This window comes from Phlebotomus papatasi, chromosome 5 (assembly GCF_024763615.1).
Source record: "Phlebotomus papatasi isolate M1 chromosome 5, Ppap_2.1, whole genome shotgun sequence".
Lineage (NCBI taxonomy): Eukaryota > Metazoa > Arthropoda > Insecta > Diptera > Psychodidae > Phlebotomus > Phlebotomus papatasi.
In genome coordinates this window covers 705,997-723,644 of record NC_077226.1, presented here as the reverse complement: position 1 = coordinate 723,644, position 17,648 = coordinate 705,997, and the positions used below count along the sequence as shown (strand labels likewise).

Here is a 17,648-nt window from a genome sequence, read left to right as displayed (position 1 = left end):
TAAAATTTTTATTATCAGAATAAATACAATTTTTCTGATGTTACTCCTGACTCTCGAGAGGTAATTGGTCTTTACAAACTTACAACATTTATCATAATTCTTAGAAAATATATGTGACGACATCTTTAATACCCAATTAATTTTTTAACATTCTAATATTTAGAGTTTAAATTGTATTTACAATTTAAAACGAACTCAACGTTATTTTGGAATAATGGATTAAAATATAAACATTTATATTTGCACTAAACCAATATTGCGATATTTATTTTATTTGATATGAAGGATATGAAGCAATATAAGTAACACCATTCAATCTTCAACAAACTACACCAAAATATAAATTATATTGGTATTTGAATTAGAATTAGAATGCTTCTTCAAGTTCTTAAAATATTATAACGACTCCCAATTTTAAATACGCGCCATAAATTACCTGGCAATTGCGTTTTGCCTACTTTTCGGCGAATAGACAGACTGAAAAATGCATTAATTAGGGTTATTTCACTTTTCGCCACACCAAATGTGTCTCTGCCATATTCGCCATCCAGTCAATTTTGACTGGTTATTTCGTGAATTGCCCCCTGGTGCATACTCTGACGAATTTCTGTAGATATTTTGCCGATTTTCTGTGGATTCTTTTTTCTACATTCCAGATTTTCCAGACAGAGCTGTGTCAGAAAAGATGGAATATTTTTCACTAAAATTTTCAAAATTCAATAGAGTTATTCTTGGTGATATCACAGTGTTTATATAAAATAAAGAATTCTGCGACGCCGTGTTGTAACGTAGAGAATAGTGAAATGAAAACTTTAAACACAGTGTCGACCAAAATTTCGTGTTTTTGTGTCATTCAATTGGCGATTTTTAAGAAATTAATATTTTTGCTCGCATTTTTTTTTTAATCTAAAATGTGTACTCGGTAATGCTTGTTAAGCAGAGCATACTATTTTCTTTGTAACTTATACAGTTTCTTGATAAATCAACAATATTTTTGTTGAGACCATGGAGACTATGCAGATTTCCAATGCAGAAATTCTGCCGAGAATCTACAGATTTTCGGAAGAATTTCTGCCGAAAATCTACAGAGTTTCTACGCAGAAATTCTGCCGAAAATCTACAGAGTTTCTTTGAATGTAACTAGAATAAACCATATAGAAATCCACTCGAAAGGAAGCTGATAACTCCGCAGAATTTCAACCGGAATATTCGCGTTTATTTCCATGGATTTTTCCGTTGCTGTGACACTTGGATATATTCTTTATTGGGGTACATTAAACATTTTTCTCCATTATTTGGGCATTTATTCTAATCTGTCATTTTTTTCTTAGGCATTTATTAGTCCTCAAATGCCGAGCAAGCAAATATTCCGCGGAATTATTTTATTTTTAATTTTAAGAATTACAGAAGGAAATAGACATTTTTATTTGTTGCTAAAAAGAAGAAATTGTAGATAGAGGAAGCGAGTGAGAAAGTGGGTTTAAAAGTGAAAGTGATTTTAATATTTATTATTAAAATGTCATGCGGTACAATTTGAATTGTCAATATTTTGACAGATATTGTCAAATGTTTTTGGCCCAAAAATACCCACTCGCAATTGGACGCTTCTGGTCTTAGACGTCCATAAGTTCAGCGCCATCATTCCATTTGCAGTCGGCCATTGATATTTCTCGTAGGGGCAATTAGACAATTGTCCACCATTGTTGTGTACATTTTTTGAGGTGTTCGACGCCATATTTATTGTCGGTTTTCTGGCCCCAAAACACTCCGGATTGGATTTGTAACATCTCTGGGGCCCAAAAAACTTGTCCATTTGGTGCTTTTGGGGGGGCACTCTGTGTGTCTGGGGACGGCGTCATTTGACACATTTGTCCCCTTTGGTGAGAGACCCCTTTCGGTCAAATTGATCAACCAAATAAATTTTTACGGTAAATCCTCCTTTTTTTGAGAGAGAGAAAAACAATAAACACACTGACAGAAAAGAAACCCAGAGCCCCAAATCATATTCCTCCCATTCTGCTGCGGATGACGTCAATTGGTGGATCATAGAGCCACGCATCCTGGCACCAGAGGACACCACAGAACAAAAAAGAATCAAAGTGAGTCTCGTCCGGAATGCTTCTTCGAAAACCTTTTTGGCGTCTTTTTTTTGTTTCTTGACTCATTTCAATTTAATGCCCGGTGTGTTTTTTTTTTCTGTACCGTTATAGGTTCTTTCCAATCGTGTCTAAAATCTATCTTCAAGGAGATTCTCTCAGAAATCATTGGTAAATAGAGGTAAGTGATTGATGCTTTTGGGGCAATTGCCTCCAGGTTCTGAAAGGATAAAACAATTGGAGATTGTGACATGGGGCTTTAGCATTATTTGAATTCTCCCAGTAGCGAGAGTAAAGCTTACATGTAAGTGATAGTGATTTGTAAGGATCCGTGTAAGCCTTACTTTTAAACGACATTTAAGTCATGTGAAAGCTTTACAAATGTATTACTTTCAAAATAACTAACATGTATGGTATATGAAAGCGTACACTATCATGTAAAGAATAAGTAAGTCACAGTGTAAGGCTTTCTTTTAATTAACATGCAATACATATTAAAGCTTCACTATGTATTGCTTTCGTAATATTAACAAGTAAGGTATTTGAAAGGGTACACCATCATGTAAGGTTTAAGTAATGTAAGATGTAAAGCTTTCTTTTAATCAACACGTAAACTATTCTAAAGCTTTACCATGTTTTGCTATCATAAAACTTAGAAATAAGGTATATGAAAGTTTATACTGTCATATAAGGCATAAATACAACATGGTGTAAGTTTTTCTCTTCTTCTACAAATAAATCATTATGAAAGTTTTACTTTTTACTATGTATTGTATGCATATTAATAATCGTGTAAGTTCTATGAAGGATACGTTATCATGTAAGACATAAGTATGCCTTACGAATGGCTTACTGGAAATTTTCACTTTAAAGACATAATTCATGCGAGCTACACCGGAGTTCTAATACAAAAGGTTCAGGTGAAATATTTTATTTCTATTCGCATCAGTAGGGTTTTGTTTTTAACTAAAACCTACTATTAAGATGAATGATTATGAATATGATACTTGTGATCATATTCTGAAGTGAGTTCTCTAATGAGAGTCACTTCAACTTTTGCTACGAATGCTTTTCATGAAAAGCGTTCGTCGGCCTTATATTTAAGGCTTACTTAGGTGACAAAAAAGTAGTTATACAATGTTAAACGTCCATAAAAGATAGTTTGACGTATGACTTACAAGTTGGTCCTTTTTAGGGCTTACCTTGAGTATTTTTTGCCTTCTGAAATGCTTTACATGAATGCAATTCTTATGGCTTACAAGTATTTATTACTATAGTTTTACAGAATTTGCTTACAAATGCTTTACTTGTGTATTTATGTAAGGTATCCTTAAAAACCATAAAAATGCATCCAATAGCTTTCTTATGCTTTACAAGTAAGGCTTACGTAAGTGACAAAAGTGTGGTTATACCATGTTAAACCTCCATAAGCGATAGTGATTTGTAAGGCTTACATGCACTATCATGTAAGGCTTATGTAAGACATCTTTTCGCTACTGGGCTATGTAAATTTAATGGCAGTACCCTCCAGCACCTGTTTACAAAACAGTAACGAAACTACTTTCGAAACTCCTCATGTAAAATTTCGAAACTTTTAGGGAAAAAATGTATGGGAAATGTAAACATTTTGTACCTAAAAGTTAAGGAAACTAGTTTCAAAACTGTTTACAAATCTGTTCAATAAAATGTTTCGTAGAAAATATTTTATTGTGAGAATTTGCGAACTGTTTCATCATTATTAATTGTATTTAAGTACAGAGAACCTTTCTATCACAGCAAGGGACAGTCAAATTATCCAGTTTTTTTTTTTTTGGAAAGAAAACTTGCCTCCCCCTAGGATCGAACACGAGACCCCTTGTTAACTAGATGAGTGCTCTACCAATTGAGCTATTAAGTGGCATTTTACTCCAATTTAAAGTTCGGAGCTTCATAGTAGAAATTCTATTCAATATTATGCTAAAGTGATAACACTAATGTATTTATAGAGAATTTAATTAGCTTCCGTTTAGTCGAAAACAATAGTTATATAATAACTTAAAAAATGTCGATAAACTTTTTTTCAAATTTAACTGCCGCCCGAATTAAAAAGTAGCTCGATCTTAAGAGCCGGATTACCAAGAGTCTACTGTATTTCCCATGTCACAACTCAAATTGTTTAATATTTTTTTTTAAATTAATTTCAATCAATATTTTTAATATGTCTCAATCTTGTTTTATTTCAGAGAGTTCCGTGAACCCTTTTTTTTAAGAATAAAGTGAAAAAGACTAATTAAGAGAAAAGTAAAGTAAAGTTAAAAAGAAAAAGAAAACAGAATGAGCAATCAGGATATAATGTGTGAAGTTGAGATTTCTGACTCAAACATTGTTGAAGTGGTTGAGGCTGATTTTAATGATATTGGTGTCAACTACGAAGACTACGAAGTCAGCGTTGGTGATGAGGCATATGAGGAAGTAACGTGCGAAACTGAAGATAGTCAGGGTCTTCTAATGCAGAACATTGACGATGGTGAGTGTTTATTTATTTATTTGTTTATTTTTTGGGAAGATGAAGAGGGAGGATATAGGGTGGATTGTGAAAAAGGAGAACACTTAAGAAAAAATTCAATTTCAAATGCAATTTTAAACTGAATAAATAATTAGTTTTTACCATTTTTTTTTGTATCATGGGATTCTTTGACAAATATTTTAAACAGAATCTTAACAGTTGTTATTAAATATTGCAACTGAATAATCGGAAAATTCACGGAAATTAAAAAGTAACACATTTTGAAAAGATGGATATAATTTTGGAAAGTGGGACAAAAATTTTTGGAAAGTTGAACATAGTGATACAGTGCTGTCTCGCTATATCCACAGTTTGGGTATTTTTTTGACAGTTCTCTCTCTGAATATGCACAACTTTTTTTGAAATTCCCAACGGTTTTTTCTTACTTTTAATAAATTATCATTTTTTTTAGTGTTCTAGAATTTCTCGTGTTATTTTAAATATAATATGAGACAGAAAAAATAAAATAAAGAAAATTAAAAACAAGAAAAATTAGTTACTAATGGCTCCGGCACACCTTTTAGATCAGGAAAATTTCGTGAAGTCGAAATTCGAATGCCTTTCTTTCTCACATGATTTGCATATGTTTATCTCATTCTCTCGCACTCTTCTTCTTCTTTTAAACATCACACCAAATTCAATTTAGCTCAATCGAATTTGGTATGCGAAAGAATGAGATAGTCATATGCAAAACATGTGAGAAAGAAAGGGATGCGAATTTCGACTTTATGAAATTTTCCTGATCTAAAAGGTGTGCCAGAGCCATAAGAAAATAATTTTCTTTATAACTTTGTCAAAATGTAAACAAATTGATTTTGAATGCAACTGACACAAAAGCTGTGCATATACAAGATGTTTCAAGTATAAGGTGGGCCAAATCGAACAGGCAAGTGACGTAGATACTTTTACCCGACTGGTACAGTGTTGATAACTCAGATTTGTGAAATATTTATAATAGAAAAAATAGGGATCGAATAATTTTTGTAAACATTAACTAATTCTATTCATAAATAAAAATATATTAATTGTGCCTCGGCTAATAAATTTCAAATAAGTACAATATGATAAATTTTGATTAAAAAAAAGCACCTTTTAAAATTGTCTAGGTTCTAGAATAAAATATCGTCCATATGCCATTGATTTTAATAATTTCCTTAAATCGATCTTCCATTGTTAAATTTTAAAATTTAATCTTATTTTCCAGTTAATATGTTTAAAGATTGAATTAAAGTACATAAATCATAAAGCATTCAAAATTGTACACTTCTTAATCAATCTTCAATTTTATTATGGTTTTCTGAAAAATTATAGAATACACCAAAAAAAAAAATTCACAGAGTTCTGGGCAAGGCTAACCTTACTGGTCAATCCAATATATGGGATTGTGAAGCACAACCTTTTTCTTTTTACGTCGCATTTTAGAGTTTTCATATCGATAAAATGGGTTTTCCAACAATTTTATTTCCAAAGAAAAAGCAACACTTGTGTTAAAATTCTTGCCAAACTGTTGGAAAAAATTAACTTAATAAATTAGCTTTTTGTTAATAAAATCTATGAAAACTCATTTTAACATTTTTTGTGTTTTTTTCTTAATTTAACACAAAAAACAAAAAATGTGGAAATTTTAATGGGGAAATGGATTTTTGAGTCCTTAGAACTATTGCAGAAGTCTTACACTCTTAGAAAAGTTTAGACGTGATTACTAATGAAAATTAGTTGTTCGGGCGATTATTATCAAATCTATTTAAAATAGTTCTTATATTCTTAAAACATTATACTCATAATAAATTTATTAGTAGTGAGAATATAAGACAATATTTACGTTGATAAGTTGCGGCAATTATTCATAATGCTTCCTTACAATTATATTTGCTTGTGTTAATTAAATGAAATCATTATCCCAACTAATATTGGTCACTAATTCCTTTTAGTTCTCACAACCAATGTAAATAGATGGGCCTATATTTTCATAAAGTTATGACTACTTTTCCAATAGTAAAGAGTGGTTTTTATTTTAGTAATGCATTGAAGCTCTTTCGAATTTTAAGCAACTAATAAGAAATATGCATCACAGTGAATGCTATATAGTAACCACAACTAATATGATATAGTTATTACAGCCAATAAGATGGGTATCAACCCCATTTATTTAGTAATTGGAACTAATATGTTATAGTAACCATTACTATTTTGATTTAGTTGTGATAACTAAATGAAAAGGATACTTTAACTAACTGTGGTCAATTATTTCATTTAGTTACCCAAACTAAATATATAGTTGGGTCTATATTTACTATATTTTATAGTTCTAATAACTGCATATGAGCTTGTACGAACTAATTTTTTCTAAGAGTGTATGATAAAAATTTGATGCCTCGGTCTCTTTTTTTCTTGAAAAAGATATCGAATTTTAAAATAGTAAAATTTACTAAATTTGATCGTTATTTTTGTTGTTTTTGTTGTTTTTCAGAGGAAGTTATAATGCACACAGATTCCGAATTGCAGAATCATGAGGAAGTTATTGATTCGGCTGGTGGTAGTTTGAGTGCTGTTTATGGGGATGTTTCATCCCTAAATAGTGACATCTACATCGAAACATCACCTGGACCATCAACAGCGCCATCTCTGACAGCTGCCAGAGTACGACGTCGTCCAATTAAAAATGTTCCAGATACAAATGTCACCAGTCACCATACAAATATTGCTATTCAGGGCGTAGGGAATGGAGGTTAGTTCAATTGGATGCAGGAGGCCATTTAAGTGATCTCAATGGCAATCATTCCTTTGTTTCTTTTGTTGTCGGTCGATCTAGAACACATTGAGGTGCCAATGGGGACACCTGGTGGTGGTGGTGGTAAACCGAGGCGTTGGGAACAGAAACAAGTACAGATTAAGACGATGGATGGTGAATTTAGTGTGACAATGTGGGCATCTGGTGCATCGGATACAGATGAAGATTCAACACCGGAACCAGATCCTGACTATACGGAATATATGACAGGAAAGAAGATATGTAGTGCCCAAGAATGTGTTCCTGGTCTCGATCTCTCTGATCCCAAGCAATTGGCTGAATTTGCCCGACCAGGACATAAGCTCAAATTCAAAAAATCCACCCAAAACACCCAGGATTCCACTGACCGTACAATTGGTTCGTTTCTCTCTCTCTCTTTCTCTATCTCTATCTTTTGTCCTTTGAGCTGTTTCAGGCCTATATCATCCAGATATTTATGCATTTATTTATTTATTTGGTGTAGCGTGTCCACATAAAGGGTGCAACAAGATGTTTCGAGATAATAGCGCCATGCGAAAACACCTTCATACTCATGGTCCACGTGTTCATGTTTGTGCAGAATGTGGAAAGGCATTTGTAGAGAGCAGTAAACTGAAGCGCCATCAATTGGTACATACAGGTGAAAAGCCTTTTCAGTGCACCTTCGATGGATGTGGAAAAAGATTTTCTCTCGATTTCAATTTAAGGTAAAATTTTTTAAAAAGATTCCTCTCGTTTCCTCCCAAAAAAAAAGAAATGAAAAGAAAAGCATTCTAAGATATTAATATATCCCTCTATTCTTTGTGATAACCAGGACACACGTAAGGATTCACACAGGTGATCGACCCTATGTCTGTCCATTTGATGGATGCAACAAGAAATTTGCCCAATCAACAAATCTCAAATCTCACATATTGACACATGCAAAAGCCAAGTAAGTTTTTATTTTTTTTTTTAATCAATATAGCTTTGGGTTTAATAATAATTAATAAATAATGGTATCAATTTTGAGATCAAGAGCAAGATCAAGATGTTAAATTTCTTTGCAATTCTGAAACCAATATTAGGTGAGATTTTTTAACGAATATATGAATGGCTAAAAACCAGTGTTGGCACGGCGACACGACACGTCTTTGCGACGTGTCATTACGACGTGTCGCAAACGTCGTGTCGTTAATTATTTTGCAACACATTTTTCTCCAAATTTAAGTAATATTTTTTGATGATCTAAGGCTCTTGACCAGCCGTAAGGTAAAGTACCCTTTATTCGACCGGTTCCTCTATTCGACCGGTAGATTTATTTATTCAATTTAATTATATTTGCTATAATATTTTGTATATGATCTAACATTAATAGGTCAATTATTCTTTAAATAATACGAATCAGTGACAAATTCATAGAAATAGATGAAATTCACCATCAAATATTAAAAAATTGACCCACCGGTCGAATAGAGGAACCTGGTCGAGTAAGAGTACTTTACCTTATAATAATCTATCTCCCTGTACACCGTGATTGCTTCCGATTGATTGTAGACTCTCCAAAAGGTTTCAGATGTCTAGACTCGTTGTTGTGGTCCAAAGGCCAGCAAGAGACGTTGCAAACCGAATAAACGTCAAATGTCCTATTTTTTTTAGTGAACGTCATTTGGCAAAGCGCCATATGATCGGAACTACAGTAGAGTCTCACTCTACTCCATATTTGGTTCCAGAAGTGGACTTGGCGTGGAAAAATAAGTTTAAATTTACCTAAAGCATAAATATTTTTCACATTAAAAAATTAATGAGAAAATCGCATTAGTTTTTCGCATTAATGCTATAAATCAATTTTTATCGAGTTTTGCGGGCCAAGTCTTGCTTTTTTATCAACAAATAGATCAAATTTTGAATATAAAATGATTCAAACACACAAATTACACATTTGGACTCTCACCAGTGATAATTAATGTGAATCATATTAAAATTTTAATGTGCAAGTGCGATAACACAGTAAGGATGAAATGATGTTCAATTACGTTTTCTGTATATCATATTCTAAAAGAACAAGAAATCATTAGATCGGTTTATCGGAAAGCGCTTAAAAAACACGCACAGCTCAATCATAAAACGGTTCAGAGATTGAACTTGAAAATATGCACAGGTGAATCGTAAAACGGTTAAGAATGTGCTTAAAAACTAAAAAAACGCTTAAAAACATACACAGCCTAAACATAAAACGCTCAAAATTACACTTAAAAACACGCACAGCACACACGTGAAACGGTTCAGATTAATACGCTTAAAATGCACGCACAGCTCAATCATAAAACGGACAATGCGTTTAAAATTACGCACAGCTCAACGATAAAACGGTTAATGCGCTTAAAATTACGCAAAGTTCAATGATAAAATAGTTAAAATTGTGCTTAAAAAAGCGCAAGCCTGATTTTAAGCGCACTCTGATCGTTTTATAATTGAGCTGTGCATAATTTTAGGCGCATTAACCGTTTTATCGTTGAGCTGTGCGTAATTTTAAGTGCATTGTCCGTTTTACGATTGAGCTGTGCGTGCATTTTTCTTCACGACTCGTGAAGAAGGTTGATCCGAGAACGTGCCACGACGACGCTAAGTACGACACGATCGAGTACGAAAGCGAAACGATCTATTGCGAACAAGCGCCTGGCAAGTTGGCATTTTTATATGGAGCTATTTGAAACCAATTTCCTAAATTGATCTCGGACTCAGCTTACAGTGCTCCAAGGAAAAACTTTATTTAAATAAAAATTTAGTATATTTATCCCTCCATATGGAAAGGTATCTTATAATACGGAAAAACTTCTCACTTTTTAAATATTTAGCATAACGGTAGAGAGTGCAAAAAAAATCCCATATAAATTTATATCGAAGTAAGAGAAAGTGACTTCAAATTTCAGGTAACTTGCCAGGGGATTGATTGCGAAGAAGTACCATAATATCATAATATCGTTCTCATTACAATACATTTTATGACATAATTTTTTATTTTGTATAGTTAAAATATAGTGGCGCTAGAATTATTTTAACTTCAACTAAGGATATGCATTTCAAAATCATTATTAAATGGTTACTACAACTAAATACATTTTAATAAAAATGATTTAGTTCTTATACTAAACAGGACTTTTCTAAAAGGTGTATTTTACATTTGCCGCTACTGTATTCTCTTTCTCTGGCAAATATTTTCTTTCCAATCAGTTGGCAATAGTAAAGAGTACTAAACTTTTCTAAGAATGTTGGATCTTAGCTAAGACATTTTAAGTTGTATAAATACTTCGGGTTAGAATATGAAATCTTGATCTTGGAAAAAATTTGATAGCTTGAAATTTTGATCTTGATTTTGATCACAGAATTGATACTAATATTTAATATCTTATTTATTTATTATTTTTCAGACGCAATACAGTATCCAGTAGCCGGAACAACGTTGTAGTAACACCACCGGGCTATGTTAAACTGGAAATGCCGGCAATTGAGACAAATTCACAGTATATTGTTTACACGGATTGAGTGTGTCAACAACAAACAAAAACAAAAACAAACAAACAAAAAAGAAAGAAAAAAACAAAAAAGATAAAAATAAAACAAAACAAAAAGTGGAAGTACGGCAAAGGCTGTGTTACAACAAAAAAAAAAAGAAAAACAAAACATTTTTAAATACGCCACAAAATCCGGAAAATTATTGAAAAAAAAAAACAAAAAATATAGTCTGATTGCTTTGAATTGTCAAAGCATCATCAATCAGAAACTTGTCCTCTGTATCAAACAGCAAAAAACAAACTTCTATCATCAATTATGATTTGATGTATTGTTTTTTTTTTTTAATTATAAAATCCTGTGAAAGAAATTATTGAGAAATCTTTCATGGAAAACAAACAAAAAAGAAAAAAATTAGAGAGAGTGAAGGAAGTTAATAAGACAAAAATTAATTGGACTGAGAGATTATTCTCTCTTTTGAGCAAAAAATTTATTTGTTTTTTGCTTAAGATTTATATCTATTTTTTTTTCCTTTTTTTCTATTTAGATTGGAATTTGTAAGTTGAAATGAAGAAATAAGAAAGAGAGAAAATAAATACGGGAAAATTAAATGTAAATAGAAATCAAAGTGAATTTTTGACTAAGAAAAGAAAAAGAGAATTTAATGTTTTTTTCTTTTTGACTTTTCTATTTTCAACGAACATTTTGTAGTTCTGTTTTTTTTTCTTCTTTAATACAGCCGGAAAATGAAGCCGGACAGAGAAACTTTTGTTTTTTTTTTTTAATTTATTTAATTTCATTTTCATTTCTATATTCTTATTTTTTTTTTAAATTGAGGAATTATACAATATTCTTTTGTTTTTTTTTAGCTTTTGTAGGAAATGTGAATTATTGAAGAAACTTTATTTAGAATAATTTATCCAATTTTTATTTTATTCAATGCTCTATAATTTTTGTTTTTTAGCAAAGTTTATAATGCTTTAGGTCCAATTGGAAGATGTTGATAAAAAAAAACAGAAGGAAAAGATAGGGAAGGCATTTCCTGCTCTCCAGCTTTCCACATTTTTTCCACCAAAAATCAAAAGGGAAATGTCAAAGCCATGAAGCAATTTCTGACATTTTACATTTCCACCTTCGAATCGTGGAAAAATTTGGAAAATTTATTTAACTACAGTCGAGTTCTTCAAATTTGAACTCCTCAAATGTCTCTTATACAACAAAAAAAAAAGAATTAAAACCTCTAAAGATCGCAGGATCCTAAAAGATACCGTTTATTAAATACTTCGAGTAATAAATTCAAAGAAAAAAACAATGTTTTATACTCAATTCTTCCGATGTTTATCAGGAAATATTCAACTTTCAAATTAAAAAAAAAATAATCAGATTTTCTCCAAAGCTTTCGACCCTTAATGTGGCTCTTCTTCTGTAGGCTGAGAGAATATTTATTTGTTTGACAATAAATTTTAACAATTTTTCATCATTTCACTCAAAATTTAATATCAATTTAGAAACACCAAGGGTCGAAAGCTTTGGAGAAAAACCTGATTCTTTTGATTTGAAAGAGGAATAATTTCTGACGAACACCGGAAGAATTAAACTCTAGAAGGAAAAGATTACGTTTCGGCATCAAGATATACTCAGAAGCTTTTGTTAAAATTCTTTAGTAACAGTACCTTTTACAACCGGATGAACTTTAGCAATTCTAGCTCCTTTTTTTTAAGGAGAATATTGCTCTAAAGACGACAAAAAGTTGCAATCGAGGCAATACTTTTAAAGGAATTTAAGGAATATTCGAGGTTTCTTTTAGGAAAATGTTCCATAAATTCCGTTCTGTTTTAGAAACCGTTCTATGACGCCAAAAACTTACGATATGCCGCTATTTAAAAAAAGGTAAGTTTCATAAAAATATTTCTATCCATTTCTTAAAATATCTGAAAAAGTTGATGTGGTAGACTATAAGTTTCTTCGGGTGATATGTTCAAGATAGGCCAAGGACTCCGAAAATACCTGTGATTAGCCATAAAACGAGAAAAGATTCCGTTTTGTTGCCTTTTTATTGTGTGATGGCTTTAAAACACGACAGGTTTGTATGGGATCTACCAGATGGAGCAGTCTGAGGGAAAATCTAAAAATATTTATTTAAAGCTTCCCCATTGCAAAAGAAAGCGGAATAGGAATAACAAGCGAAAAATTCCTTGGAATTTTCCACTATTTTTCCTTAAAAAATTCCATAGGAATTGCAAATTCCGCAATGGAAATCAATTAGTAGAACCATTTCAAGTATTCTTTGTGAATTTCATCCAGAAATATTGAGAATTATCAGCGAATTTATCCATTTGGACGCAAGTTTTCCATTGGAATTTTTGCGGAATTTTGCTATGGGGAAATGCTGATGGAAATCCAATGGAATTGCCGCGGCCGTTGGCTATAGGGAAGAAAAACATTACTGTCAAATGGAATGTCCAAGGACGTATCCAATCCCAACGTATATAGGGTTTCCCCCCACTCTATCAAATGTCAATCAGAGTGACGTGTAACATTACTTCCACGAAAAAGTTTTTAGCCAAAAAATCTTCTTGAAAGAATAAAAAAAACAGGCCTAGGTCCAAGATTTCAATGTATATTTTCGTTTTTAATTTATAAAAATCTTTTTGTTGTTTTTGTCATTGCTTGAAAAATCCAGTGAATTAGAGAGAACAAGAAGAAAAGAAAAGAAAAGAAAAAAAACAACAATGTCTTCATCGGCAATTTTCATTCTCGATGTCAAGGGAAAAGTTTTGATATCACGAAATTATCGTGGTGACATCGATATGGGTGTTATTGATAAATTCATGCCATTGCTGATGGAAAAGGAAGAAGAGGGATTAATATCGCCAATTATTCAAACACAAGAATGTACATTTGCCTTCATAAAGACCAACAATCTCTACATCGTTTCGACAACAAGAAAAAATGCAAATATTGCACTCGTTTTTGTCTTTCTCCACAAAATTGTTCAGGTAAGAATAAGATCATGGTAGTATCAACTGAATTTAGTATCACGGAGAAAGGTCTTGGAATTACTCAAAACTGTAACAGGATTTTTTAAGAATGTATGAATATAGGGGAGACGGGGGCAGTATTAGCCAGCAAAATAAATTATTCCTTGTGTATAATTTTTAAGCAAAATGTATCAGGCTGATAGGGTAAATTAAGCTAATTCAAAATCTGTTCCAATTGGAAATTTTTCGCTACTCCAAATGGAGACGTCACTGTTTTCGTGAGAAATACAGTACTAAATTATTATTTATATAATTTTCTATACCACAGTTTCATTATTTAGTTAATTTTGCTCCAAATAATGCGAAAATCCAGTCATATTCACTAATTTTAATTTGTTAATATCTCAGAAAAATCAAAAGTGTACCTTTCCACCATTGAATTTGTCATCGATCGACCATGTTTTCCAATGAAAAACCCAGAGGAACCACCACTAAAGGAAAAAGTCGTTTTTGCATTCGAATCTAGCAACACTAAAAAAAAGTGGCTGATGTTGCATTTATTTTTTGATGTTTTTATTATTAAAGAATTCTTTTTGTCTAATTTTGTTGAAAGAGAGCTAAGAAATATAAAAAATGTGATAAATGTAATAAATTTGTGACACTTGCATGTTTTTTATTTTTTGAGACCAAAAGACAGTTCGTTAACGAACACTGATAGAAAATTGGAAAATTTTTATGTTTCTTATAAGTTTTTTATTCTTTTCCTCCTTTACAAAGAAAAAGAAACCATTCTAGAATCCTTACAGTGCAAAGGATGTGAAATTTTTCCAATTCTTGAAGGATAAAAAGGATTGCTAGATAGTTTTCGGCCAGTAAACTGAGTATGAGGGACAGTGAAACACGGTATTGACCTTTGGCTCCTTTCTCCTTTTAATTTCCTAAGCCGACGTTTCGGAGGGGTTTTCCTCCTTCTTCAGGTCTACAATTTGCAATTTTTTACAAAACATTATTATTTGATTCATTGTGTATTCTTAATGTTTTGTAAAAAATTGCAAATTGTAGACCTGAACAAGGAGGAAAACCCCTCCGAAACGTCGGCTTAGGAAATTAAAAGGAGAAAGGAGCCAAAGGTCAATACCGTGTTTCACTGTCCCTGATAAAAAGGATTTTTTTTTCCACTCAGTGACACTTATGGTGATCGATTAGAATGAATTTTATTGTCCGGAAGGCTTTTTAAAAGTACACAGATTGTCCGGAAGTCTACCTAGAACTTCTAGGGCCTCTTCCTGGGAAGACAGAATGCCAAGATGCCCCAAAAAAGCCCTCAAGAGCCCCAAAACAAATGAAAAATGTAGTTTGCATGCTCTTTTTGCAGGGCACTTTTCACATTAAAAAAAACACAAGAAAAACTAGTGAAAATCACAGAATTTTCACACAAATCTCTTCACTGGTCAATTCTTCAATCATTTTTGAGGAACTTACTACGGAAATTTTGTCGCCAAAAAAGATGAAACATTGTACAATCAGAATATTAAACAAATTTTATTGGATATCCAAGAATGCTAAGGATGTATCTCGTACGGATTGGTCGCACTCAATTTAGAATTAAGTTAAAATTAAAATTTATATAGTCAGTTATAGAATGTATATTCTTTTGACATGAAACAAACATATCTATCTATCTATCTATCTATCCGTTTTGTTACTTTTTGCCCCAGTCTCTCGTATAATTTGTATGAAAAATGTAATAGGCTGATAAATATTTCAATGAACAGAAAGGGATGTGGTTTCTTCAGTATTCCTTCTAATAGAGAAATTATTCCCCGCCTCGGTCTCCCCTATAAATCATGGTTAAGTGAGGGACTACTGCAGAGGCGTGCAAAAACCGTTGAAACCGAATTAACGTCAAAATAAGTTTGTTATCGTAGCGTTCTGACCATATTGACGTACGAGTTTCATTTGACGTTTATTCGATTTCAACGGTTCTTGCACGCCTCTGGACTATTGTATTACTACCTTGGCTATGTTTCTATTAGAGATCCATCGTGAATTGAAGCACTAGACACATTTTGCAATTTAAAGCTATAATTCATGCGAGCAACTCTTTCTCTCTATTTTTTTTAGGTTTTCGTGGAGTACTTCAAAGAACTCGAGGAAGAAAGTATTAGGGATAATTTTGTTGTAATATACGAATTACTGGATGAATTAATTGATTTTGGATATCCACAGACGACAGATAGTAAAATCCTTCAGGAATATATAACACAGGAGGGGCATAAACTTGAAATTCAACCAAGAATACCAATGGCCGTTACAAATGCCGTCAGTTGGCGTTCTGAGGGTATTAAATATCGCAAAAATGAAGTATTTCTCGATGTAATTGAGAGTGTTAATTTACTGGCAAATGCCAATGGTAATGTATTGAGAAGTGAAATTGTTGGAGCCATTAAAATGAGAGTATATCTATCTGGTATGCCAGAATTGAGGCTAGGACTCAATGATAAGGTTCTGTTTGAGAGTACAGGACGTGGAAAGTCAAAATCTGTTGAATTGGAAGATGTTAAATTTCATCAATGTGTCCGTTTGTCGAGATTTGAAAATGACCGGACAATATCATTCATTCCGCCGGATGGTGAATTTGAATTGATGTCATATCGATTGAATACCCATGTAAAACCACTCATTTGGATTGAATCTGTCATTGAACGTCATGTTCATAGTCGTGTGGAATATATGATAAAGGCAAAATCACAATTTAAGAGACGTTCAACGGCAAATAATGTTGAAATAATTATTCCTGTGCCAGGAGATGCTGATTCACCAAAATTCAAAACAACCATCGGATCTGTTCGGTATGCACCCGAACAGAGTGCCATTATCTGGACAGTTAAGTGTTTTCCAGGTAAGACAAAGAAAAAGACAAAAAAAATACAAAAAAAAAACCCGAAAACTTTAAATAATAAAAATCCTCAGGTGGCAAGGAATATCTGATGCGTGCCCATTTTGGACTACCGAGTGTCGAATGTGAGGATTCCGAAGGGAAACCACCGATTCAGGTTAAATTTGAAATTCCCTATTTCACCACGAGTGGCATTCAGGTGCGCTACCTGAAGATCATCGAGAAGAGTGGCTACCAGGCTTTACCGTGGGTCCGCTACATCACCCAAAATGGCGACTATCAGCTCAGAACGACTTAATTTGAATTAAAAAAAAAAAAAAAAAAAATAAATCTAGTGCGCATTCACATTAAAAACATTATTAATTTACAAGTTCGCAATTAAAGAAATTTTTAGAAAAAAAAAACAAAAGAGTCTTGCGAGTTTTCTTTGCATGCGCAAACAATGTTTTAATGCCAGAAGTTTATCCTTAATTTTAATCTAGGTCAATTATGAATATCTTCCGAAAGTGAAGCCGACAGAATTCGATGTTAACCCGAACGTAATATTTGACGAACTCAACGATTTTCAAAAAAAAAAAAAAAACGTAAACAATGAACATTAATATTGGAAGAAATATAGATTTAATTATTTTCTGTTCCATTTCTAAGGGCAGAATTCGGAGTCCCATAATGCCATAAACTTCCGTTTGCTTACACTTTCTTTCCTCTGAGAACACTCTGTTGTTACTTCGCATAAAAACACGCACAGCTTAAGCACAAAACGGTTGATATTCCGCTTAAAAACACGCACAGCTTAAGCATAAAACGTTTATTATTTCGCTTAAAAACACGCACAGCTTAAGCACAAAACGGTTGATATTCCGCT

The 17,648-nt window shown here is 32.5% G+C and overlaps 2 protein-coding genes across 2 annotated transcripts; both read left to right on the top strand.

The window, feature by feature from the left end:
• Window positions 1-1,302: 1,302 nt before the first annotated feature.
• Window positions 1,303-11,160, top strand: LOC129808729 (transcriptional repressor protein YY1-like). Its single transcript, XM_055858520.1, has 8 exons — window positions 1,303-2,099; window positions 2,211-2,277; window positions 4,319-4,602; window positions 7,112-7,369; window positions 7,454-7,789; window positions 7,896-8,118; window positions 8,226-8,345; window positions 10,822-11,160. Exons 3-8 carry the CDS (start codon window positions 4,410-4,412, stop codon window positions 10,934-10,936), a joined length of 1,245 nt encoding a protein of 414 aa, XP_055714495.1. The 5' UTR covers window positions 1,303-2,099; window positions 2,211-2,277; window positions 4,319-4,409; the 3' UTR covers window positions 10,937-11,160.
• Window positions 11,161-13,407: 2,247 nt separating this feature from the next.
• Window positions 13,408-17,194, top strand: LOC129808728 (AP-1 complex subunit mu-1). The gene is made up of 3 exons (XM_055858519.1): window positions 13,408-13,902; window positions 16,009-16,786; window positions 16,858-17,194. The coding sequence occupies exons 1-3, from the start codon at window positions 13,636-13,638 to the stop codon at window positions 17,079-17,081; spliced, it is 1,269 nt and encodes a 422-aa protein (XP_055714494.1). The 5' UTR covers window positions 13,408-13,635; the 3' UTR covers window positions 17,082-17,194.
• Window positions 17,195-17,648: the final 454 nt, after the last annotated feature.

Bases quoted from the DNA above. Each gene is read 5' to 3' on its own strand.
- LOC129808729 (XM_055858520.1), top strand. From the start codon at position 4,410: ATGAGCAATCAGGATATAATGTGTGAAGTTGAGATTTCTGACTCAAAC. The intron at 7,370-7,453 runs GTTAGTTCAATT...CGGTCGATCTAG, and splicing joins TCAGGGCGTAGGGAATGGAG to AACACATTGAGGTGCCAATG. The intron at 7,790-7,895 runs GTTCGTTTCTCT...TATTTGGTGTAG, and splicing joins TTCCACTGACCGTACAATTG to CGTGTCCACATAAAGGGTGC.
- LOC129808728 (XM_055858519.1), top strand. From the start codon at position 13,636: ATGTCTTCATCGGCAATTTTCATTCTCGATGTCAAGGGAAAAGTTTTG. The intron at 13,903-16,008 runs GTAAGAATAAGA...TATTTTTTTTAG, and splicing joins TTCTCCACAAAATTGTTCAG to GTTTTCGTGGAGTACTTCAA. The intron at 16,787-16,857 runs GTAAGACAAAGA...AAAAATCCTCAG, and splicing joins GACAGTTAAGTGTTTTCCAG to GTGGCAAGGAATATCTGATG.